The sequence below is a fragment of the Dendrobates tinctorius genome, unplaced genomic scaffold (genome assembly GCF_039654945.1).
Source record: "Dendrobates tinctorius isolate UK_male_01 unplaced genomic scaffold, ASM3965494v1 ptg000022l, whole genome shotgun sequence".
Classification (NCBI taxonomy): domain Eukaryota; kingdom Metazoa; phylum Chordata; class Amphibia; order Anura; family Dendrobatidae; genus Dendrobates; species Dendrobates tinctorius.
The window spans coordinates 20,207,938-20,233,903 of NW_027361690.1; the positions used below are offsets into that span (position 1 = coordinate 20,207,938).

Consider the following 25,966-nt stretch of genomic DNA (forward strand, 5'->3'; position numbering starts at 1 on the left):
GCATAAAATGAAAGAAAAAACGCGGACAGCACCGCTATTACCGTATATCCTCAGCTGGTGTGCGGTATTCGAAGCGCTGATAACTGGCAGCTTCGGATGCTAGACCTGAGAATTCACAATGCTCTGTATATCCAAGTAGAGATGAGGTCGCACTCAACGAGCTGGTGAAGATATTGCTTGATTTATTGGCACATGTTACACATGTCGGGTCGGGGGAGTGACATCAGGAGTGCAGAGGGAGCTGACAACGATCGTTTTGCGCTATCTCCCGTCGAAGCGTTGAGTGCGACCTCATCTCTACTTGGATATACTTCACATATATCTGAATGTGGTGTGTAAAAATCAGTTGTATGCAATTCAATTGCAGCAATAAACCTACGTTTGTATCATAGTATACTATGGTGTACATTTGCACGGTCTTCACACCTACCTGCTGGGTGTCAATATTAGTCAGCATAAGGCTGTTGGTGGAGATGGTCAACTTGACGTTAACTCCAGAAAACTGGAGATTGCTCTTCCCCAGAATAGAGAAGAGAAATTTTACAGGAGGCTGAAAAAAAAAATAAGAAAGAAAATTATTTGTGGTGCCAATGGAAATGCTGGTTTTATGCTGCTTATATTTTGACTTGATATATAAGCTCTAAATCTTCTTAAGCGTTTGCTATTCCCTCCTTATCATAATCCAAAAAAACACACAATTAAAATATGGATACATAGATGATTTTCAGCAGACATCCAAGGTAGCTACATGAGGATTCATAAGGTCTCCTGTTGATGGGACCTACATCAATCAGTTGTCTGTGGGATAACATGGCAGCAAGTTTTTAATTTCCATACAGCCCAATCAAAGGAGTAATGAGGAGTAATGAAGCATTACAATGGATCCATTGAAATCAGTTGCCTGTTCGTGCAGTGGTTAGATGTGCCCGCTATTCTTTAGAATGAGACCTTCTTTGTAACATCTTGAATGCATTTTCTGAAGTGCAGCTTTTAAGTGCACATTAGAAACATAACAGAAATGTCTCAGAAGTGACCAGAAGGTAAGAACTATCACTGTTAACTGAGCTTGCTGCTTTATCTCCCACAATTACTTTTCACCATACTAACTTATGCCATTACAGTTTTTGCTCCACTAATCCTTACTCTCCTTCACTACCTCAAAAACTCAGCACTCTCCAAACAAATGTTTACCTCACTTTCCGTCTTACCTCCCCACATGACTTCATCTGCAGACCTGCTCCTTAACTTTAGATCCCTCCTACTAAAACACAAAACAAACCAGCTACTCTTCTTCTTCCATCTCCTGTCCCTCTCTCTGCTTCTCCTCACTCCCAATCTGGAACCTCCACAGGTGTTACTCCACCTTATGAAGTTCCCCTGGCATTGGGCCGCCACCAGGTTCGCATCGTTATCACACACAGCCTTCCCTGGCTCCAGGTTCAGTGGATACAACCATTGCTCAAACTCCGCCTGGATATCTGTTCACAACTCTTGAACTGTGTGACTGCGATCTCCAAGGCATATTAATTTAAACACCGCCTAAGGGCGGTGATCCCTGGCTGCGCAGTACAGAAGTGGGGGGGATTCTCTCTGCACTGTTGGAACATGTGTCTCGTTGAGGGTGCAGGTGGAGGCCCTATAGCAGGTGGAGGAGGCAGAAGCAGTGGAGGAAGTGTTAGATACAGAAGTTTGTCCCACAAGCCTTTTGGATTCCAAGACTTGTTGAGCAGCCCCTTACCCCCTTGCCTACAAAGCCACCAGAGTCATCCAGTCAGCAAGATGTAATGCCCCTGGCCATGTTTGCTTGTCCAGGTGTCAGTGTTGAAATGCACCTTGGCAGGCACAGCTTTCTTAGAGAAGTAATGGCGACTGGGAAACTGGTACTGGGAGATTGTGACGGCCATGAGTTTTTGGAAACCGTCAAAAGCAGCATTTCCAGCAGAATTTCCATTCCCAACAGATTGGAGATGGTGGAATTCAAGCCTTTAGCTTTGGCATGTGTAGGAGAAAACATTCTTTTACATGACCACAACTGCGGGACAGAGTGCTGGCTGCTGTGCTGAGAGAGGGTGGAGTAGGGTGAACACGACAAACTGCTGGACTGTGAGTGAGGTGCAGGTGGAGATGTTATGGTGAATTGAGAAAAATGTGGTGTGCTCGGTGAAGCAAGAACAGCAGGCATCTCCACTTCCATAACAGCTGGCAGGCTCTCACTCACCCCGAGTGCAGGGAGTAAACTAGTGGAGGTTCTGCGCTGGAGACTTATGTGAGAACACTTATCATGGTGATGGAGAACTAAGAAGCAGCAGATGCTGCCAATGGTTGGCAAGGCCCACTAGTCTGCCTTTTAGCACAGTGAGATTCCCAGACTAACGCATGTTGATCATGCATGTACTGGTTCATGCATGTTATAGTCAATTTATTACAATTTTTGCCTCTACTGAGTAGTTTATTGCAAAGTTGGCAGATCATGTTAGTTGGGTCATCCCTTGCGGTCTCAAAAAAGACCCAAGCTAGGCAACTGTTGCTTCCCCCTGTGAACTGTGGGACCCAAGACCACTGCTGGCCATAGCCACATTTGTGGTTGAGGATGCAGTGCTTGTCGTGGTTGCATCACTTCATGTCTGTGCAGGATGATGGATTGTAACCTCCTCGTCTTCCTCCTCCTCCACCTCCTCTGCTGAGCCACTCAGCTGCTTGCCTCTGGATTCTTACCAAGTGGGATCTACAACGTCATTGTCATCTTCTGTTCTCCCACTCCTCACCCTGAGTGTCACTCTCCTCCTCTTCCTGCCCTGACAGCACAGTACAGTCCGTGTGCACCTCAGGTATCTGGTGTTCATCAGGATCACCTCCTCCCCCAGGGGGTTAATGTCTCGTGATGAGGGTCTGGATACTGCTTGAATCCTACTTCTTCAGGCCCCGGAACCAAAAGGAAAAAAATTTGGGCATCGGTGCAGATGCTTTCCTCATCTGGATTCTGTGTGGAACAGACCTCTGATGCTTAAGGAATAGAATGTGTGTACAGCTCTGCAGTCTCACCCACCTGTGGTTACCCACAGTCAGTTGGGCTATTTGAAGAGTTGTGATGCGGGGGGAAACAAGGGTAATTGGGGTACCACATCTGAGGATTGTACTGTGTGTGATGTTAAGCTGGGGGAAGAAGAGGAGAGGATACTTGATGCAGCTTTTGCCATTCACATTCTCTTTCTGGCCCTCATCTACAAGGCGTAACGCTGTATGGCTGCCAAAGAAAGGGAGTCGAGTAGCTCATCCAGTAACAAATGTTGTCAGTTGTGTTTGGATAGGATGACACGGTGTTTGTTCAGTAGAGCTTTCAGTAACTTTACCACCTAACCCACGTACACATCAAACACCAAGCCTGTTCCCACTTCCACTACGACCTCGCTTTTTCCCACTTATGTTGGATGTACTCTTACCCACTTTTAACCAGTTATTTCACAACCCTAAGCCCAGGCCTTTCAGCCACCTCTCACTAAATTAATAGTCAGTATTTATTTGCTGAGATAGTGTGCCTCCAACACAAAATTAGCCCTAATAATTTAGATTAGGAAAGTGGCCTTTTGCCTGCACAGCAATATTAGCACAATATTAGCACTAACGATTTTTATTAGTAAATGTGATCTCGTGCCTGCATCACAATGTTAGCCCAAATGATTTTGTTTAGGAAATGTGGCCTCCTGACTGCAACACAGTATTAGCCCAAACAATTTTGATTAGGAAATTTGGCCTGGTGTCTGCACAACAATATTAGTCCAAATGATTTTAATTTAGAAATGTAGCCTCTTGAGTCCTGACTGCAACTCAGTATTAGCCTAAACAATTTTGACTAAGAAATGTAGCCTGACGATTGCAAAAATATTAGCCCACACAATTTTGAATATGAAATGTGGCTGTTACACCGCTCCGCCATACTCACCCAGCCTCCGCTCCCACGTCGCAGCCGGCCTCCGCTCCCACGCCGCAGCCTCTCTCCACCCGACGGCCGCAGCGGTCACCTGAGATGGGCTCACGACCGATGCCCTCCCTGCATTCTATGCGCATGCGCCATAGGCCGCGGCCGCACCTCCTTCCTGCTTCTTATGCTCCGGCTGTGCCCTGACCCGGAAGCACCTTTTGACCAATGGCTGATCAGACGGGGCCATATCAGGCCGCTTCCCCCTGAGGGAGGCGCCTGATCGTTGTGTTTCCTAGCACTCTGGCCTCGCTTCATCGTGTGCTCTCTGCTCCTGCAGTTCCGTTCTCGGCTGCTCTCTGCAGCAGCCTCTCAGTCCTGCTACCCGTGTTCCTGGTTCTCTTCCGTAGTTCTGCCTCCTGTGTTCCTGTCATCTTGCTCCAGTCCTGTCTCCAGTGTTCCTGCCGTCCTACTCCAGTCCTGTCTTCAGTGTTCCTGCTGTCCTACTCCAGTCCTGTCTCCAGTGTTCCTGCCGTCCCACTCCAGTCCTGCCTTCAGCGTTCCTGCCATTCTACTCCATTCCTGTCTCCAGTGTTCCTGCCATCCTACTCCAGTCCTGCCTTCAGCGTTCCTGCCGTCCTACTCCAGTCCTGTCTCCAGTGTTCCTGCTGTCCTACTCCAGTCCTGTCTCCAGTGTTCCTACTCCTGTCATTCCTTCTCGTTCCAGTCTTCTGTCTCACTTCTTTCCGGCCTCCTGGTTCCAGTCTTGTATTGTCATTCTTTACTGCAGTCTCACAGTCTTACTCCGGTCCATCCTGAGCCGCCCCTTTCGGTACCGGCTACAGTGGTACTCGAACCCCTGGGCCTGCTCCTAACGGTCCCTGTATAGGGGTCGGTTCCACCTGGCAGCTCGACCGGGGCCCCTCGGTGCCACGGCCCAGAGGGTCCACTCCCGGGGTTTCCTGCTCCAGGCCACCCACAATAACAGTGGCCTCCTGACTGCAACAGAGTATTAGCCCAAACGATTTAAATTAGGAAATGTGGCCCTCTGCCTGCGCAAAATTAATAGCACAAATTAGTTAGATGCTGGAAGGTCAATTTCACACAGGATCCTATCTAGCTGAAGTATCTGATAATAAACAGCCTATCTATCTGACAACTTGCTGCAGCAGCAGGAGCAGCCTCTCTGCGCTGTTACACTGACAAAATGGCACCACCAAAATAACATGTCCATTTTTTTATATGGAAAGGGACATGTCACTTTGGCAGGCAATGACAGAAGCCCTTGTGTCTGGACACTGTGGATGGTTTCTGCACACTGATCGGCTGCAGGAATCTCCACACATTAAGTTAATAAAAAAAAAAAAAACAGTCCACCGCTCCTCTGACCTCATCCCACCTCCTCCCCTCATAAAACATGTCCTCCTGCTCACCAAACAGCACCACTATTCTAGCCAAAGTCCTAACTAAAGCATTCGTGGAAACACGGACATTTACCTAACTGTGCCCGAATTTTGCCGATTTTGAGGGAAAATGCTCTGGAAGCCAAACACGTATCTGAATGAGCTACATTCGTGCCGAATTTGAGATTGACGAACTTTTTCTGAACAAGTTCACACATCTCTACTAACGACTTACCTCTAAAGTTAACAGACAATTCTCTCTTTCTAGACCGGTCCACTGCTTTCTACACCATCAACCACTCCCGTCTACTATAATCTTCTTTTCCCTTAGCGTCAAGGACCTTGCTATCTCCTGGATCTCCTCATACCTCTCTAACCGCAAATTTAGGGTCTTCTATTCCTATACTACCTCCTCACAAAGCTGTCTCTCTCTGTTGTTGTGTGTTAAGGCTCTGTTATGGAACCCCTACCTTTCTCAATCTATACCATTGGGTTAGGACAGCACAAAAAGCCCATGGCTTCCGTAACCAACTATACACTGATGACACTCAGTTCTACCTCTCTGACCCAAATGTCACCTCTCTGCTGTCCAGAAGCCTAAAGTGTCCTTAAGCCATATCATCTTTCATCGCTTACTTCGTAAAGTCAATGTGGACAAAGCAGAACTCATCATCTTTCCTCCATCTAGCCTACCCCCCACCCAATCCATCTATATATCAAAATTAACAACACTTCCCTTTCCACGGTACCGCAAGTCTGCTGCCTCGGAGTTAACCTTGACTGTGCCTTGTCCTTCAAGCTGCACATCCAAGCTCTTGCCATCTCCAACTCAAAAATATTTCCAGAATCTGTCCTTTCCTCAACCCTGAATCTACTAAAATGTTAGTACATGCCCTCATCATCTCCCACCTCAACTACTGTAATATCCTCCTCTGTGGCCTTCCTGCTAACACTCTCGCACCTCTCCAGTCCATCATTAACTCTACTGCCCAACTAGTCAACCCCTCTCCAAGTTACTCCTCTGCAAATCCCTTAATTGGCCCCCAATTCCCCAATGTATGCAGTTCAAACTGTTAACACTGACCTACAAAGCCATTCATAATCTGTCTACTCCATATCAATCTCCAAACTAATCTAATATCTTCCAACACACAACCTTTGGTCCTCCTAAGACCTCATTCTCTCTTCTACACTCATACATTCCTCACCCAATCACCTCCAAGACTTATCCTGAGTGTTCCTCATCCTCTGGAATTCTGTGCATCAACGCATCTGACTATCTGCCACAATTGGAGCCTTCTGGCGAACTAGAAACCCCAATATTTCAGGAAGGCTTACAGCCTGCAATCACCCTGCTGCCACCTCACCACGATTGAAGCTGCCGCAACCCCCTATTCTACTCTCTCCTTCCCCATTATCCTTGAGCCTGCAAGGCTTCAAGGGCAGGGACTTTTCCTTTCCACACCAGTCTGTCATTGTTTGTTTGCTAATTGTTTGTTATATTTGTATCCTATATGTAACCCCTTCTCATGTACAGCATTATGGAATCAAACGTGCTCTAAAAATAAATAAAAATAACAACTCTCTCCAAATAAGAGACTCCCTCCTACCTACTCTGAATTCCCTGATAGGGTATTTAAAAGTGGGTTAACATTATCTAGGCTATATCTCTAAGGTTGCCAAAAATTCTGCAGGACAGCCATAGTTTGTTTTGATGTGGTTTTAAAGGAGTTGTCCAACCTTAGGGCACACTAGTATACCTGTAGGGTACACTTAGACTTGTAAATCCTCACAGTGCACTGACTGACAGCGCGTCTGACCCTGCTCAATACACTTTCATTCAGTGAGGCTGCGCCCATAAAGTTGGTATGTGACAGCATGAATGCAAATCACATATATTCGGTCACGTGCCTGCAGCTCTTAGTACAGCAGAATCCTGGCTGCATGCAGTGCACACACTTTGAGGATTCACAAGTTTGCGGTCACATAGGTTGACAGAAGACTTATAGCCTGAGGCTGGACAATCCCAGACAAAATTATACATATCGATTCATCCACAATTTAATGACACCTTCAAAAACCATAAATATGGGCACTTTTGCATATATTTTTGTCTATTTAGGGAAGGAAATGATGCACTGAGCAATTAATAATTTGCCCCTTCCTTAATTGTTTTGTACAAGTCAGCATGTAGCGTCTTTTTATCATACTCTATATATAATGATTATATGTATCATATGCTTGTGCTGTATGTGATTAATTAATTGTATGCATTTTTTGCATCTATATATTGTTTTTATGAGGTGCTATAGAAATTTTCATGCATTATATGTACATGGTTGCAATTAATATATTATATACTAAATCTTGCTATCATTGATTTTTCATGATCAGAACTGAGTGCTCCATGTGAATATATTATTGTTGAGAGCCCTAAATTTGTTCTGTAGAAATTGCACTACATTGCTATTGAGATATTTTTTTTCTGGTGTAAGCACTTACCTTGGCATGTTCTTTGGAAATTTTCTTGCTTTACTACAATTTTTAAATAATAATTTTATTAATTTTTGGCTTATTCCTTCTTTTTTCTTGCATGATTTTTGTGTAAGAATTGGTTATATTAATCCCAGACAAAAGCCTGAAAACAACTTGAAAACATCTAGCCAAGAAATGTGGTACCAATGCTGATTTATGTTCAGCACAACCCACCTGTACCTGGTAGTAGATTTACTCCCAAAGGGCATCATGAATTCTCTATGCAATATATTAATTACGACACTCATTTTTCTGCTGTAGATTACATGATTGCCATGTAAGCAGTGCCATGTAAACACATATGTGCAAAGTCACGTATGGTCAAAATCATTTTAGATATTCAGTTCTTGATTATTAAGTGGAGAAACTGTTCTTGCCTGAAATTATAGATAACTTTGTAAAAATAAAAAGCATTCCATATAAAATTTCATTTTAGATGCAAATGTCTCCATTTACGCAACTATAAATCAAGTTCTCAGTTCTCTATTTTTTACTTAAAGTATTGCTGCTCTTCAGTGTGCGTCATAAATGCAGACATTATGTCACCCAAAACACTTTATCAACCTTTGTACCTTAATATAAATGTCCCAGCTACTAATGTGCATATTGGAAAATGTGTTTTTATTTATTATCTCTGACCGCTCCTTCAGTGTTTTGTTCGCTGGCTCCACGTCATCTCCTCTTCCTCTCGCTGTCGGGGTACCTCAGGGCTCAGTCCTTGGCCCCCTTCTCTTCTCTCTCTACACGGCCCCAATTGGACAGACCATCAGCAGATTTGGCTTTCAGTACCATCTTTATGCTGATGACACACAACTATACATGTCTTCCCCCGACCTTACCCCCACTGTACTACAGAACGCCAGTGTCTGTCCGCAGTCTCCAACGTCATGTCCGCTCTCTATCTGAAACTTAACGTCTCAAAAACTGAACTTCTTCTGCTCCCGCCATCTACTCCTCCCTAAAGCTGACATTTCCCTCTCCGTGGGTGGCACCATAATAACACCCCGGCAGCAGGCACACTGTCTGGGTGTTATGTTTGACACCAACCTCTCCTTCACATCCCATATACAATATCTTGCCCGCTCTTGCCGCCTAAACCTAAAGAACATCTCCAGAATTCACCCTTTTCTCACCATGGAAACAACAAAAACCCTCACTGTAGCATTGATCCACTCCCGTCTGGATTACTGCAACGCTCTATTAATTGGCCTCCCCGCTACTCGACTTTCCCCTCTCCAGTCCATACTTAATGCAGCAGCCAGGGTCATCTACCTGGCTAATCGGTACTCGGACGCGTCCGCACTTCGCCAGTCCTTACATTGGCTGCCCATTCATTATAGGATCCAATTCAAAGTACTTGTTCTCACCCACAAAGCTCTCCACAGTGCAGCATCCCCCAATATCTCCTCCCTCATTTCTGTCTATCTAGCCGACCGCTGCGCTCTGCAAAAGACTTTCGACTAACCTCTGCACTAATCCGCACCTCCCGAAATTAGGACTATCCACACTTTGCACAGTTTAGGCGCTCTCTCAAAACACATCTATTCAGAGCAGCCCATCACGTTCACTAATCAGTCATTATATGTGCAAGTGTGTGTGTGTAGCCCATTCACTATCTCTGCCCCCCACCTTCTCAAGATGGCTGGACCATCATTGTAAATACATCATTGTAAATACACACCTGTACTTTGTATCTCCCACACCTCATTGTAGATTGTAAGCTCTCACAAGCAGGGTCGTCTTATTTTACTTTAATTACTGTATTTTTAATGTTGTGTTTTTAAACTGTTAAACTGTAAAGCGCTGCGGAATATGATGGCACTATATAAATAAAGATTATTATTATTATTATGCACCCCTTACATAAGTATATTTTATGACGTTTATGTGTCATTGAGTCTTATCTGTTTCATTTTGTAACATTTGGTGACATCCTTTATTATAAAACCAGACAAATTTCTTGGATGGTGAATTATACGCCAATTTGCTAATTAAAAGACTGTGCACTTCCCGCTAAAGATTCCTCCCCTGCTCTGGTCATGGAGAGGATAACTTTGCTAAAACCATTGCGAACAAAGAAGCCTTAGATAACAGTCTGAAGATCACATGTTTGAGATATTATGTTTCATTTCTTGCTGAAAAACTTTACAGACTTGTTAACTGACCTTGTAAACCTTGTTCTTGGTAAAATGGCAGCAATGGAACTAACTGGGTTTTCAATTTCTAATGAGCTCATTATCGCAAAATGGAAAAGTTTTTCTGGACAAGTTAGCAAAGCATTATTCCGCAGCCAGTGCCAAACAAGTGTAAAATGCTCCTTTAGGGTATGTTCACACAATGTCTTATTTAAGCAGATTTGGAGTCTGTCCACTCCGAAAATTGCCCCAAAAAGCTATTAAGAATGCCCAAAAGAATGAATATATTCATGTCTATGTAAAAAAAACACTTGCTGTTCATACAGTCAGGCTTTTAACTTAGTTTTCTTAAAACGTAATTCTGGCGTTATGTTGACTTTTTTTCTCGTTATGCCGTTTAGCGATCAAGTTAATTTTTTTTTTTATACTGATAGATCGGGCTATTTTGAACACTGCAATACCAAATATTTGTATATTTGATTTTTTTTCTAGTGTTTTATTTTGAATGGGGCGAAAGGGAGGTAATTTGAAATGTTATGTTTTTTAATGTTTTTAAAACTTTTTTTTTACTTTCTGCATGCTGCCAATAGTCTCCATGGGAGACTAGAAGCTGCAGTACTTCGATCGCCTCTGCTACACACAGGTGATGATCAGATCGCCTGTGTGTAGCAGAAATGATCTCTTGCTATGAGCGCCAACCACCCGGCGGTGCTCATAGCAATCCGGCAATGACAACCATAGAGGTCTGCTGCAGACCTCTGGTTGTCATGCTGACCATTCGGTGACCCGCAATCATGTGACGGGGTCACTGATGGGTGGGATTTCCGACACGTTTCCGGTAAGCGCGAGTTAAATGCCCCTGTCAGAGATTGACAGTGGTATTTAACTACTTAACAGCTGCGGGTGGATCACAACACATGTCAGCTGTATATTTCAGCTGTCATGTGTCCGTAAAGGTGCGGGCTCAGTGCCAGAGCCCGTACCAAACAGGGTTAAGATAAAAACACTTATACTCACCTCCGGTGTCACCGCCATCCCAGCTGAAACAGCGCTAGCATGTGAGGTTACTAAATGGATATATTCACACTGTCAGTATTTGGTCTGTGTTTTACATTAGTATTTCTAAGCTAAAATCAGGGGTGGAACAATCAGAGGAAATCTACAATAGAAACATGTCACCATTTTTGTATTTATCACCCACTCCTGGTTTTGGCTTACAAATACTGAGGTAAAATACTGACCAAATTCTGAATGTGTGAACATGGCCTGAGTGTTTTTATTTTAATGGGGGCAAACATTCAGGATGATAAGGTGTTGTCCTAGTAGTGGACAATCCCTTTAATTATAATTATAATTTATTTTTTAATTCATTTTTAGGTGAGGTGGACATTGGACCCACCATTAAAAGAAATAGGGAATGCATCACATTATCTTTCTATGTGTGATTTCACTCTTTTGATCTCTGTTACTGCTGATTCTTATGCAAAAGCATAGAAGAGCCCTCACTAATCATCATCAATATATGTTTATCAATTTAAAGTGTAGAAAAGCTCTACACACAGAAATTAAGTACTATATACAAAAACACATAATTAAACTAACATGTTTCCCTTATTCTCTGTGTCCTTCCAGGTCCGTGCATTATTTTTTACACTCACTGCTGGGTCAATTTGTACATTTATTTGGGACACAGCCAATGTCAAAGCTCAAAACATGTTAGTGTCTTCTTAGAAAGCCCAAATGAAAATGCTTCTCACAAGCAAACTCTATTAGATTGTCTTCTCCCATGTGTCCTACTACCTAATCAGATTCTCAATAAACCACCACTACTCACTCTTTGCCTCTTTTATTTTTGCAAGGGGCAGCAAGTTGGTGGTAACAGTGAGGAGTGTTTAAGACAAAAAAAATAAAGATATCCAGTTGTGTGAAAAAGTGTTTGCCCCCTACCTGATTTTCTATTCTTTTGCATGTTGGTCACACTTAAATGTTTCAGATAACCAAACAAATTTACATATTAGACAAAGACAACACAAGTAAACACAAAATACAGTTTTTAAATGAAGGTCTTCATTATTAAGGGAAAAAAATCCAAACCTACAGGGCTCTGTGTGAAAAAGTGATTGCCCCTAAATCTAATTACTGGTTGAGCCACTCTTAGCAGCAAAAACTGCAATCAAGTGTTTGCAATAATTGGCAATGAGTCTTTTACAATGTTCTGTAGGAATTTCGGCACCCTCATCTTTGCAGAATTGTTGAAATTCAGCCACAGCGGAGGGTTTCTGAGCATGAATCGCTTTTTTAAGGTCATGCCACAGTATCTGAATCGGATTAAGGTCAGGACTTTGACTTGGCCACTTCAAAGTCTTCATTTTGTTTTTCTTAAGCCATTCAGAGGTAGACTTGCTGGTGTGTTTTGGATCATTGTCCTGCTGCATAAACCAAGTGCGCTTCAGCTTGTAGTCACAAACAGATGGCCAAAAATTCGCCTTCAGGATTTTTTGGTAGACAGCAGAAATCATGGTTCTGTTTACCACAGCGAGTCTTCCAGGTCCTGAAGCAGTAAAACAGTCCCAGACATTCACACTACCACTACCATATTTTACAATTGGTATGATGTTCCTTTTCTGAAATGCTATGTTACTTCTACGCCATATGTAATGGGATATACACAATCTGAAAAGTTAAACTTTTGTCTCTTCGATCCACAAAATATTCTCCCAAAAGTTTTGGGGATTATCAAGATGTCTTCTGGAAAAACTGAGATGAGCCTTTATGTTCTTATCGCTCAGTAGTGGTTTTCGTCTTGGAACTCTGGCCAAGCAGGCCATTTTTGCCCAGTCTCTTTCTTATGGTGGAGTCATGAACACTGACCTTAACAGAGGCAAGTGAGGCCTGAAGACGTTCTTTGTATGTTGTTATGGAGTCTTTTGTGATCTCTTGGATAACTACTTTATTTTTCATTTGTTCCAGAATTTATTTGTATTTACTTTGAAAATACTTGTCAGAATGGCCATATGATCCTGATATTAAATTAAGCATTTTATGAGTCCAGTTAAAAAATTAAATGGCTCATGGGCCATATGTATTCAAGCTCTAAGCATTCAGCTTGACTGAAAACTGTAGCTTGTACTGAGCAATATGAGCTCTCAGCAGCAGGAGGGACACTGAGGAGCTGTCAATCAGGCTAGGTGGGCAGAGATTGAGCTAAATTTTTGAAAAGGGTTATGCAGCCATTCTGACACGGATATTCAAAGTAAATGCATCATCCTCATCAGGTCTAAAAAATCTATTTAGTAATATATGCAGTGTGTATTGTGATATTAGGTATCAGGTTCTTTATAATAAGGATTCATAGAATCATAGAATCGTAGAGTTGGAATGGACCTCCTGGGACATCTGGTCCAACCCCCTGCTCAAAGCAGGATTCGCTAAATCATCCCAGACAGATGTCTGTCCAGCCTCTGTTTGAAGACTTCCAATGAAGGAGAACTCACCACTTCTTGTGGCAGCCTGTTCCACTCATTGATCACTCTAACTGTCAAAAAGTTTTTTCTAATATCTAATCTGTGTTGTGAATTCACTTTCTGGCCTACCTCTGGTTGCTGGTGAGGGTGGTGGAGCTGGTTGTATTGACAGAGGAGTCGTGAGTTCTCTTTCCGGGCTCCCTCTGGTGGTTGCAGGAGGTAATGAAGCTGATCTAATTAATAGAGACCTGCCACCTGATAATGAGGACGACGATTGGACATCTGGAGTCTCGGACTGAATTTAAGACAGCAGACTCCCTCTAGCCCCTGCTGGTGATTTTTCCTGCCTCCTGAGGTCTTAGTTTCCAGTTCAGTCCCTGCCTTCTCAAGCTAAGTGTTCTTTGCTATTGCTCACATTTGATTTTGTTTTGTCTATTCAGTTTTGTGTGGTCAGCCAGCCCCGGCTGGGGCTGTGCTGAATTTCCATTCTTATGTTACTGTTTGTGCCAGTTTGCTTTTTGTCCCTTATTAGATTGGCCTCTTTTTGCTCTGTTTTCAGAATATGCCAGAGTGCTGATATAGTGGGTGAAGTCTAGTGACTTCAGGTTTTTTTTGCTGTCAGAAGTGTTGGACATTTTTGCAGGGGTTTTTTTGGCATGATTGCAGACAGTATCTTTCCTTTCCTGTCCTTTCTAGTTAGTGTAGGCCCCATTGTTTGCTCAGCCTATTTTCCTACCTGTGTTTGTGTTTTCATCTTGTCTCACTGACAATACATGTTTGGGGGCTATCTATTCCTTTGGGGTCTGCTCTGGGGCAGTTTAGATTTCCCCTTTTCTTGCTTTAGGCTTATTTAGTCCTCCGGCTGTGTCGAGGCGTCTAGAATCATTGTAGGTAGGCTCCACGGCTACTGCTAGTTGTGTGGATAGGATCAGGGGTCTTCAATCCGCTTTGTTACCAACCTCTCCAGTTTTCTGTGGCTTAGATTGGTCTTGTTTTCCTCCTCGGTGACCCAATCATAACAAATCTGTGTCTCCTCCCATTCAGTTTCATCCCATTGCTTCTAGTCTTTCCTTGTGCAAATGAGAATAAAGATGATCCTTCTACAATGTGACAGCCATTGAGATATTTGAAGACAGCTATTAAGTCTCCTCTCAGTCTTCTCTTTTGCAGTCTAAACATTCCCAAATCATGCAACCTTTCATAGGACAGGGTTTGCAAACCGGTCACCATTCTGGTCGCTCTTTTCTGAACTTGCTCCAGTTTGTTGATGTCTTTTTTAAAATGTGGTGCCCAAAACTGGACACAGTATTCCAGATGAGGTCTGACCAAAGAGGAGTAGAGGGCAATAATGACTTCACGTGATCTAGACTGTATGCTTCTGTTAATACATCCTAGAGTTGCATTTGCCTTTTTTGCTGCAGCATCACACTGTTGACTCAGATTCAGTCTGTGATCTATTAGTATACCCAAGTCTTTTTCACATGTGCTGTTGCTTAGCCCTATTCCTCCCTGTTATGAATGAGTCACAGTAGGAGGCAAAAACAGAAATACTAGTTAAGTCCAGAAAACCAGAGAAGTTGGCAGCTATCGGATTGCAGACCCCTGAACCTATCAACAACAACTAGCAGTAGCCGTGGGGGGTTCCTACGGTGCCCTAGACCCTTCGATCACAGCCGGAGAACTGAACAGCCTAAAGACAGAAAGGGAAAACTAAACTGCCCCAGAGCAGACCCCAAAGCAATAGGCAGCCCCCAACATATAATGACGGTGAAGCAAGATGAAAAAACACTAGCACAGATAGAAAGATAGGCTGAGCAAATGATTCTGCCCAAGCTAACTAAATAGGATAGGATAGAAAAGCTGATGTCTGCAATCTGCCAAAACCCTATCAAAACATGAGCCAACAGACTGATAGGGAAAAAAGGCCCTGAAGACGCTAGGCTTCAAAAAGACTATATCAGTACTCAGGTATTTTCTGAAGACAGAGCAAAAGACAAAACGGAATTCAGCTCACCCCCAGCAGGGAATGGCAGAAATCCAGAAAAACAAGGCAAAACAAAACCAAAACACAAATGCAAAAAACAGAGCAGAAAACTTAACTTTTGAGGAGCAGGAATCAGACTGGTCTCCTAGAATCCATCAGAGAAATCACCAGCAAGGCAGAAGGGCGACGGCTGCCTTATATCCAGTCAGCAATTCCAGTCACCCAGTCATCATCTATCTGCTCAGGTGCTTGGTAATCAGCCTCACTACCTTCCTTCACCAGAAGAGGGAGTTCCTCAGACCTCAATGGTGAAGGGGAAAATGAACTCACAACACCTCCCATTCTGTATATGCTTTTTCCATTTTTATTGCCCAGATGTAGTTGTCATGATCCATGCTGGATCAGGATATAAAAAGCACAGGTAACCTTTTTTTCTGTGCTTAGGTTTGGTTTTTGTCCCCGGTGGCCATTAGGATTATTGCACTGTGGGGTCGTTTGTTCTAAGTTTGCCCCCGGTGGTGGTGAGCGTCATTGCACTCTGGTTTCTTTAGTTTAGTGCACATGATTTAATGCAGGTGTGATTGCTGGCTCTTAGTTACTGGCCTGCGGGCCGCGTCACACAGGACCGTATCACGTGCCGCGTCTTGTTGTTTTAGTTACCGACCTGCTGGTTGCATCACACAGGACGGGTCCACGTGACATTATCACCAACCGTAACTTTTTTTCTGCTGAGCCATGGACCCAGTTCAGACCTTTGCCCAAATGCTGCAGACCCTTACTGATGAGATTAGGGGGCTGCGCGGTGAGTTGGTGCAGCAACTGCAGCAGTTGGTGGGCTTTAGGGGCTTGGTTCAGAGAAAGGCTCAGCCAGAACCCAAGATATCACTCCCTGACAGGTTTTCTGGAGGCAGAGATCAATTCTTAGTATTCCAGCAAGCCTGCAAATTATATTTCAGGCTGCGCTCTCGTTCATCAGGGAGTGAAGAGCAATAGGTGGGAATCATTATGTCCCTTCTTAAAGGGGATCCTGTTATGAATGGGTCACCAAGGAGGAAAAAAGCAAAACACGCTAAGTCTCTGAAAAAGAGAGAGGTTGGTAACTATGCAGACTGCACAGCCCTGATCTTAACAGACAACTAGAAGCAGTCGTGGAGCGTGCCTACGGTGGTCCTGGACGCCTCGTCACAACCGGAAAGCTAAATAAGCCTAAAGTAAGAAAAGAGGAAAACTAACTCCCCAGAGCAGACTCCAAAGGAAAGACAGCCCCCCACATGTATTGACGGTGAAGCAAGATGAAAACACAAACAAAGGCAGAAAAATAGGCTGAGCAAACGATGGGGCCAAACTAACTTGAAAGGACAGGAAAGGAAAGATACTGTCTGCAATCTGCCAAAAAACCCTACCAAAAATAATGTCCAACGCTTCTGATAACAAAATTAACCCTGAAGTCACTAGACTTCTCCCACTCTATCAGCACTCTGGAATATTGTGAGACAGAGCAAAAAGAGGCCATTCTAATAAAGGACAAAAAGGCAAATTGGCAAATACAGATAAAGAAGAGTGGAAATTCAGCACAGCCCAGCCGGGCTGGCTGACCACACAAAAACTGAGTTGACCAACAAGAGCAAGTGTGAACATTAGCAAAAAACAAACTTAACTTGAGATGACTGGAGCAGACCTGAAGTCCAAGACCTGAGAAACAGACTGAATCACCAGCAACAGGATAGGGCGTTGGCTGTCTTATATCCAGTCTGATACTCCGGAGATCCAATCACTATCCTCCTCGTCAGGTGGCATTTAAACTAACCTCACTACCTCCTGTCACTACCAGAGGGAGAACGGAAGGAGAACTCCCAGCTGGTGGAGCAGAAAATGAGCTCATAACAGGATCCCCAATCCTGGGCCTTCTCCCTACCGGATGATTCACCATCATTGGTGTCCGTGGATGAGTTTTTTGCGGCTTTGGCGCTTGTGTATGGGGATCCTGATGGCGTCGCCCTGGCGGAATCCCGACTCCGTAGGTGTAAACATGGAGCCTGGGTTGCTGAGGAGTACTGCTCTGAGTTTAGGAGGTGGGCCACTAACACTCAGTGGAATGACCCTGCACTTAGGAGTCAATTTGTGCAGGGTTTGTCTCCAAAGTTGCAGGATACTCTGGTACAGTACGCCGCCCCCAGGTCAATGGAGGCCGCCATGTCCCTTGCCATCCGGGTGGATAGACGCCTCAGGGAAAGACATATACAAAAAGTGCCCCCTGAAGTCCTCGATAGGGAGGAGGACCCACCAGTGCGGACGGAGGAACCCAGACAGCCCGGTGTTGTTGATACAAAAAAAGGGGGTGTCTGAGGCTCGTCATGGTGGGGGGGGTATGCTTTTCCTGTGGGAAGCCTGGCCATTTTATGAGAGCCTGCCCAGTTCATACCAAGCCTCCAGACAAACCTATGCATGCAGGAGTAGCTAGTTTGTATTCGGAGCTGCCTACGGTTCGGCATGTTTGTACTATGGGCAGACTGGTCATGTCATGAGGGCTTGCCCATTGCGCACCAAATTGTCTGTGCCATCTGAGAAGCAGCATTCCCTTGGTCGCTTGGAGGGAGGCGACCAGGGAGTATACATTTCCTCCATTTTGCCCTCCCAAGGTACCATGTCAGCAGAGGTCTTGGCTGGCAGGGTACCGGAGGTTATACCAGTGCTTGTGGACAGTGGAGCAGGAGTCAGTCTGGTGGATGCTCGCTTTGTCCAGACTCATGGTCTGAGGTGTAGGACGTTAGCCCAACCTATTAGCGTCCAGGCTATAAACTCTGTTCCACTGAGTCAGGGGAGCTTGACCCAAGTCGTAGAGAATATCTATCTGCGTATAGGACATCATGAGGAGTCCTTGTCATGCTACGTCTTGGAGGGAATGCCAGTACCTATTGCTTTAGGCCTCCCTTGGCTGAAAAAAAAAACCCGGTAATAGATTGGTGGGCGAGGGAAGTGGTCAGCTGGGGGCACTCGTGTGAGGGCTGCTGCCTAGGAACTACTGTCTCTGCTGTCTCTCTTCAATGGACCCCTTCCTCTCCGGTGAGAGCAGCAGATGTGCTGCAGGAGAGTAGGGGCAAGTCTCAACCCTCGCCATTGGCCAACCCTGGGAGACACAGACCTCGTGGTGGAAGGGGTTGGAGGGTGGTGTACCCCTTGGTGAAGTGCGGGGGTGTGAGTGTGGTGACACAGGGGGGACACCTCTGTTGTCAATTCCAGAAAGAGTTCTCCAAATGGTGACAAATGAATGAGTGGCAATAAACGTTCAGGTCTGGACCTGTGTGTGAACGAGCGTGTATGGGTGGCCACCAAAAAACATCCAGTGGAAGTGTGTTGTGGAGTGTTACCAGCTCATACAAAACATACACATACACAACCCGCTCCCCAGGTCAGTGCTTCGGAGATGTGTGTTGCCTCCAGAACATACGTTGCCAATACCAGCGGGCTCGTTTGTCATCAACCTGACATGCAGGTAGTTGCTGGGGTGAACTCTGGGTCTGGGCGTCCCCTCTGTAGGTGGTTCCCTGATGAGGAGCGGTCTTGAGGGTCCAGAGGCCCCTTATTAAGGGCAGGGTACTGTCATGATCCATGCTGGATCAGGATTTAAAAAGCACAGGTAACCTTTTTTTCCGTGCTTAGGTTTAGTTTTTGCCCCCGGTGGCCATTAGGATTATTGCACTGTGGTGTCGTTTGTTCTAAGTTTTCCCCCGGTGGTGGTGAGCGTCATTGCACTCTGGTTTCTTTAGTTTAGTGCACATGATTTAATGCAGGTGTGATTGCTGGCTCTTACCTATTAAAGAGTCACAGGTGTTGCAATCAGAGTTGGTGATAGTGTTCATTTCAACCATCCTTGGTGGAAGAAGGAGCTGGAGAGCGTTCCTTGCAGCACTGTCTTAGCCCTGGTGTGGAAGGAGTCAGAGGGGATTTCCTTGTCGCTCTGACAGTGCTTGGTGGCAGCTATTCAGGAGGAGAGCTGCATTCTGGTGGTGGACTCTGTAGCCAGGAGCAAGTGCAACAGAGTAAAGCTAAGTGGTGTTCCCCTGTTTGTGTTTTTCCCTTAGTGTGTATTAGTACAGCAGTGGGGTCAGTGCCTGCGCCATCCAGCTCCCTAGTAAGGGATAGGTGTAGGGTGTACTAGGGCGACAGGTTCCTGAGCGGCGCCCAGTGCGGAACCGGCATAGGGAACGTTAGGAGCGTTAGGGACACTGACTCAGGGGAGTGCAGAAGGTCTCCACGCCCCCTTTCCCTATCGCAGGGCCCACCATTGTAACTGTTTCCCCTTTCCCAGTGTCTTGTTGTTTTAGTTACCGGCCTGCGGGCCGCGTCACATAGGACCGTATCACGTGCCGCGTCTTGTTGCTTTAGTTACCGGCCTGCTGGTCGCGTCACACAGGACGGGTCCACGTGACAGTAGTACTTTGCATTTTTCCCTGTTAAAAACCATTCTGTTGCTGTCCACTGCTTCAGTTTATTTATATCTTTTTGAATCCTCTCTCTCTTCTCTTGTGTTAGCTATCCCTCCTAGCTTTGTGTCATCAGCAAATTTAATCAGTTTACCCTCAATTCCTTCATCAAAATCGTTGATAAATATGTTGAACAATACAGGGCCCAAGACAGAGCCCTGTGGTACCCCACTTGAGACATTCTTTCAACTGGATGTGCAGCCATTTACGACCACTCTTTGGGTCCGATCACTAAGCCAGTTATGAATCCACCTAACAGTTGCCTTGTCCATTCCATACCTAGTCATTTTTTCAATAAGGATTGTGTGAGATACTTTGTCAAATACTTTGCTGAAGTCAAGATATACTATATCTACAGCATTTCCCTGATCCACCCAATCCGTGATTCCATCATAGAAGGAAATTAAGTTAGTCTGACATGGCTTATTAGTTACAAACCCATGCTGACTCTGTTTAATCACTTCATTCTTATCCAGGTACTGACATATATGTTGTTTAATAATTTGTTCAAAGATCTTTCCTGGTACAGAAGTCAGACACACCGAACTATAGTTGCCTGGGTCCACCTTCTTCCCCTTTTTGAAGATAGGAACAACATTTGCTCTTCTCCAGTCTTCTGGGACTTCTCCTGTTCTCCAAGAATTTTCAAAGATTATGGAGAGGGGTTCAAAAATTTCTTCTGCTATCTCCTTCAGTACTCTGGGGTGTAATTCATCTGGACCTGGAGACTTGAATTCATTTAGGTTAGCTAAGTGTTTCCTCACTATCTTTCTGTTTATAGATATCCTGAATTCTTCTATTCCCTTAATAGGACAGTGAAGAACAGTTGATGTTACATTTCCTTTCTGAGAGAAAACAGATGCAAAATAGGAATTTAAAAGTTCGGCCTTCTCAACATCCTGTCTTACCATTTCATCATTTCATCCTGTAAAAATCCTATAGCATCTTTGACTTTTCTTTTACTTTTGACATATCCCCAAAATCCTTTATTATTGCTTTTGACGTCTCTTGCAAGCCTCAATTCATTGTCAGCTTTAATAATCTGATTTGTGCCCAGTACTGTAGGTTCTGCAGGCAGCATTATATTCTTCTTTTTTAGATATGCCTCCCTCTTTCCATTTTATAAACATTTCTTTCTTCCTTTTTAGCATGTGCTTAAGTTCTGTGTTCATCCATCCTGGTTTCCTTAAATGCTTCCTATTCTTCCATCTTTTCGGAATTGTTAACAATTGTGCTTTGAGAATTAGAATCATAGAATCATAGAATCGTAGAGTTGGAAGGGACCTCCTGGGCCATCTGGTCCAACCCCCTGCTCAAAGCAGGATTCGCTAAATCATCCCAGTCCAGCCTCTGTTTGAAGACTTCCATTGAAGGAGAACTCACCACTTCTCGTGGCAGCCTGCTCCACTCATTGATCACTCTAACTGTCAAAAAGATTTTTCTAATATCTAATCTGTGTCTCCTCCCATTCAGTTTCATCCCATTGCTTCTAGTCTTTCCTTGTGCAAATCAGAATAAAGTTGATCCTTCTACAATGTGACAGCCCTTTAAATATTTGTAGACAGCTATTAAGTCTCCTCTCAGTCTTCTCTTTTGCAAACTAAACATTCCCAAATCCTGCAACCTTTCCTCACAAGAGAGGGTTTGCAGACCGGTCACCATTCTGGTCGCTCTTTTCTGAACTTGCTCGTTTGTTGATGTCTTTTTTAAAATGTTGTGCCCAAAACTGGACACAATATTCCAGATGAGGTCTGACCAAAGAGAAGTAGAGGGAAATAATGACTTCACGTGATCTAGACTGTATGCTTCTGTTAATACATCCTAGAATTGCATTTGCCTTTTTTGCTGCTGCATCACACTGTTGACTCATATTCAGTCTGTGATCTATTAGTATACCCAAGTCTTTTTCACATGTGCTGCCACTTAGCCCTATTCCTCCCATTCTGTATATGCTTTTTTCATTTTTATTGCCCATATGTAGTACTTTGCATTTCTCCCTGTTAAAAACCATTCTGTTAGTTGCTGCCCACTTCTCCAGTTTATTTATATCTTTTTGAATCCTCTCTCTCTATTCTCTAGTATTAGCTATCCCTCCTAGCTTTGTGTCATCAGCAAATTTAATCAGTTTACCCTCAATTCCTTCATCTAAATCGTTGATAAAGATGTTGAACAATACAGGGCCCAGGACAGAGCCCTGTGGTACCCCCACTTGAGACATTCTTCCAACTGGATGTGCAGCCATTTACGACCACTCTTTGGGTCCGATCACTAAGCCAGTTATGAATCCACCTAACAGTTGCCTTGTCCATTCCATACTTAGTCATTTTTTCAATAAGGATTGTATGAGAGACTTTGTCAAATGCTTTGCTGAAGTCAAGATATACTATATCTACAGCATTTCCTTGATCCACCCAATCAGTGATTCCATCATAGAAGGAAATTAAGTTAGTCTGACATGACTTATTAGTTACAATTTCATTTTTCAAGATTTCCCATCCTTCCTGGACATTTTTGTCTTTAAGGATATCCAGCCATTGGATCCCTCCAATTCTCTTTCTGAATCCCATAAAATATGCCTTTCTGAAATCCAACTTTGACGTTTGAGTCTTCACATGTCTTCCTCCTGTAGTTATCGATTTGATGGTAGAGCAAAAATAGACATAGAAAAAGGTTGTGAGCTCCCAAGATATGCATGCACAAGGAGGAGATCCCAAAAGGGAAAAAAACACCAGATTCCCGCGCTGCCATATTTCAACCATCAAATAGAGGAAATCCAGTAGATTCCTGTACATTCGACCTGAAGAAGAGGTCACTGAATGGACCTCGAAACGCGTTGTCTCTGTATGTACCATAAATAAAGCACTGATATTGGAACCAATTTCTACAGTCTACTGGATTTCCTCTATTTGATGGTTGAAATATAGCAGCGCGGGAATCTGGTGTTTTTTTCCCTTTTGGGATCTCCTCCTTGAGTATTGGAAGCAGACGCTGTCTGTCTACACCATCCTGCTGCAGCTTCATTGCATGTGACTAAGCGCATACAGTAGTTGTGGCTTTACACAACTATTGAGGGTGAGTACCCTGCACCATTTAATTTATATTCATTATATTTACACTGGTAAGGCCCTATGGGCTCGCTTTTGTGGTTTTTTATCTTTAAGATATGCATACAATATTTTTAATATTGTGTTCATCTCCCCAAAAAATTAAGTAATGGATGTTTTAATAGAAGAATAAAATATAATGGTTAATAAGCCACAAATAAAAGTATTGCATTACTGAATCAGTGAATGTAATCTGTCAGGATTTTTGTACATATAACATTGTTACTCTCTCTTATGTGAACACTAGAGGCACTACTATATGAGCAAATAATATTTATGTACAAACTGATAATTACTTTTCGTTTCTTGGCAGCTCCTTTCGCACAAGGGACGGCCTCACAGAGACGACTTATTGCTTCCCTGTAAATAGACATAGACAATGTACATTAGGTCTCTGCAGTCACTTACATAATAATATTTATGACATTCGGTTTGCCTATCAGTTCTAAAGCCGACAGTGAAAGGGATCACTTGATGCTAGGGATTATCTCTTTCGGAGATTATTTCACTAAAATTCCCTCAGTTTTGATGTGGTCTACGAGTATAAAATTGCTATGCAGCGGTACAGTATAGGCCAGTTGACTTGTATGAGTGCATATCATGGATATGTAAAGCACGATTCTGTAAAGAAACACCAACACACAACCGCTAAAGCTCCTTCCGCTCCCAACAATTCTCTGATGGTCTCACGTTGTAGATGCATGTGATCACTGCTGCCACAGACTCTCCCCAACAGCCTTGTGCTGTGCATGGCAGCATCTCTCCCAGTGATGGGCTGCAGATGACTTGTGGCTGTACGGCACCTCATTGCTATTAGGGTTAAAGAGGTAATGGAATTAATAGATAAGTATTGGTTGTTTTTTTTATTTTATAGCATTTCCTGCTGTTGGCGAATAGGGAACCTGTCTTGTACATAAATGCGATTTTCCTGCACATTTAGTGCTAATCTGCCGGTAAATGGCATTTTAGTCAGGCTTTCCCGTATAAGGCCAGGTTATGACAAGCATGTGCAAAATCATCTGTTTTTCATCCAGGAAAAAACAAGGCGATTTTTCATCAGTACTGTCATCCGTATGTCCATTTTTTATATTCATATGGCATCCAGTTTTTACATACACAATTTAATAAAATGCAAAATACAGCTTCTTATGTTGATAATTGTACTGGATCCATACAAAACACATTACATGCGGATGATACCTTGTATCTAATCAAATTTTTACGCACCCATTGACTACTTATTATGGGTGAGTTTCATCTGAAATTTGGATCAAAGTAGAGCACGGTGAGATTTTTTTTGCTTGCAATGGTCAATGTGCAGTCCTCACTCTACCCGTTTTGCGTACAGACAAAACAAGGACCATTTATACGCTAATCTGAATGAGCCCTATCTGGAAGAGTGGCTAAAGGGAGAAAATTAAATTCTCCCTGCAGCTGCTTGCTGCCAGTCATCGGGGGGGGGGGGGGAAGGTGCTGGGAGTTGTAACAGTCATACAGTGAGCACACTGTAATCACTCACCCTGCACAATAACTGACAGCTGCAGAGTAAACTGTCGGTCGAGGTGTATAAGGGGCAGTGATAACTGTGCGCTCACAACAAACTGTGATTGTTACAGCCCCCTGCATCGTCATGATGACTGGAAGTGATCGGCTGCAGGGAAAATATAGCGTTATGTTTTCCCTGTTTCCTCTCCAAGTTACACAGCCAAACATGAGTAAAACACTTTTTAATGGCAGATTACCACTATATATGTTGGTAAATAGCATTTTTGTACATGTATGACTAACTTGGGGGAGCTATGACTAAACGGTTCTCACTCTTTTGCGTTATCCTTTTATGTAAACCTAATATTATCACAATAACAGGTTTTTTGTTACACTATTATTGATGCGGTATTTACTGGAGCATACTGTGTTCTTCTTTTCTACAAATAATCAGGGTTTCCAAACATTTCTAATAATGTGCAGATAATTCATTAGTTACAGGTGTAAGAAACACTCATACATCAGATCATATTCCTTGATTGACTGCAATGATCTATTTACACCATGGACTTTAAACTGAGCATAATCGGAGAAAAAACAAACATAGCAGCTTAAAAATTAGTGGTTGTCTCTGAAAAAAAAGACTGTCAAAAGATGGCCAACTGTTGGTAGATCCAGCTGAAATTGTTGATTTCAGCTTATAATGGCCTAATCTCTAAGATCGGCTTTAGTCTCTGGAGTGCTGTCACTCCTACGGTTCATGGTATTTGAAGATCTGTGAAGCGTATAATGTACCGTATATTTTCTACACTTTTAATGTTGATGTTGTAAATATACCGATGACACGTTCTCACGATACTCAAGGCCGTGTCCAATTTACTGTCTCAGTTATGACAAGCTAACTGACTCTTGGTTCTTTTTCTCTAATATTTTTTTCTCAAATCTTGAGGCTTCAAGAAAAAATTAATAACGATTTTGATTCCCCATATTCGCATTGAAATGGGGAAATGCTGTATGTCCATCCAGAGATAACTAACTGGATGATTTCTCTGAAATGATTCTTAATGTAAAATTTTATTTCTCACTTTCCTGTATTTTAGTTTTTCATGCATATCCATTTTTTTATCTCTTTTTTTACCCACTCAGTAATCACAATTACACTAGCCTTCTTTGTTCATTGTAACTTCCCGAGAGCAGAGGGATGATATAAGAGGTAAAAAATTCAACTGGGGAAAAAAAATTGCTTTTAAGCAGAAAAAAAGCACTGCTCGTCACCGAACAGAAAGCTTTATTGTTTGCAGAAAGCGGAAAGATCTTATGTGAACAAAGATAGTTATTCAGCAAAAATCTGTCCAACGTAAAATGCAGTGTGAGTAAAAAGACATTATTGTCCAGTTCTGGAAATGAGTATGGGGTAAAATGCGGCTCTGATCAAATTGCTTCAGTGCTTCAATTA

General features: G+C 43.4%; 1 protein-coding gene across 1 annotated transcript in view; it reads right to left on the reverse strand.

The window, feature by feature from the left end:
• The window catches only part of SHC4 (SHC adaptor protein 4), a 133,799-nt gene that overhangs the window by 42,005 nt on the left and 65,828 nt on the right, over nt 1-25,966 (reverse strand). Inside the window, exons 3-4 of the mRNA XM_073568459.1 lie at nt 23,322-23,385; nt 427-550 (exon numbers count right to left, since the gene is read on the reverse strand). Of these exons, the coding sequence (XP_073424560.1) occupies nt 427-550; nt 23,322-23,385 (188 nt within the window). The remainder of the gene's footprint in view (nt 1-426; nt 551-23,321; nt 23,386-25,966) is intronic.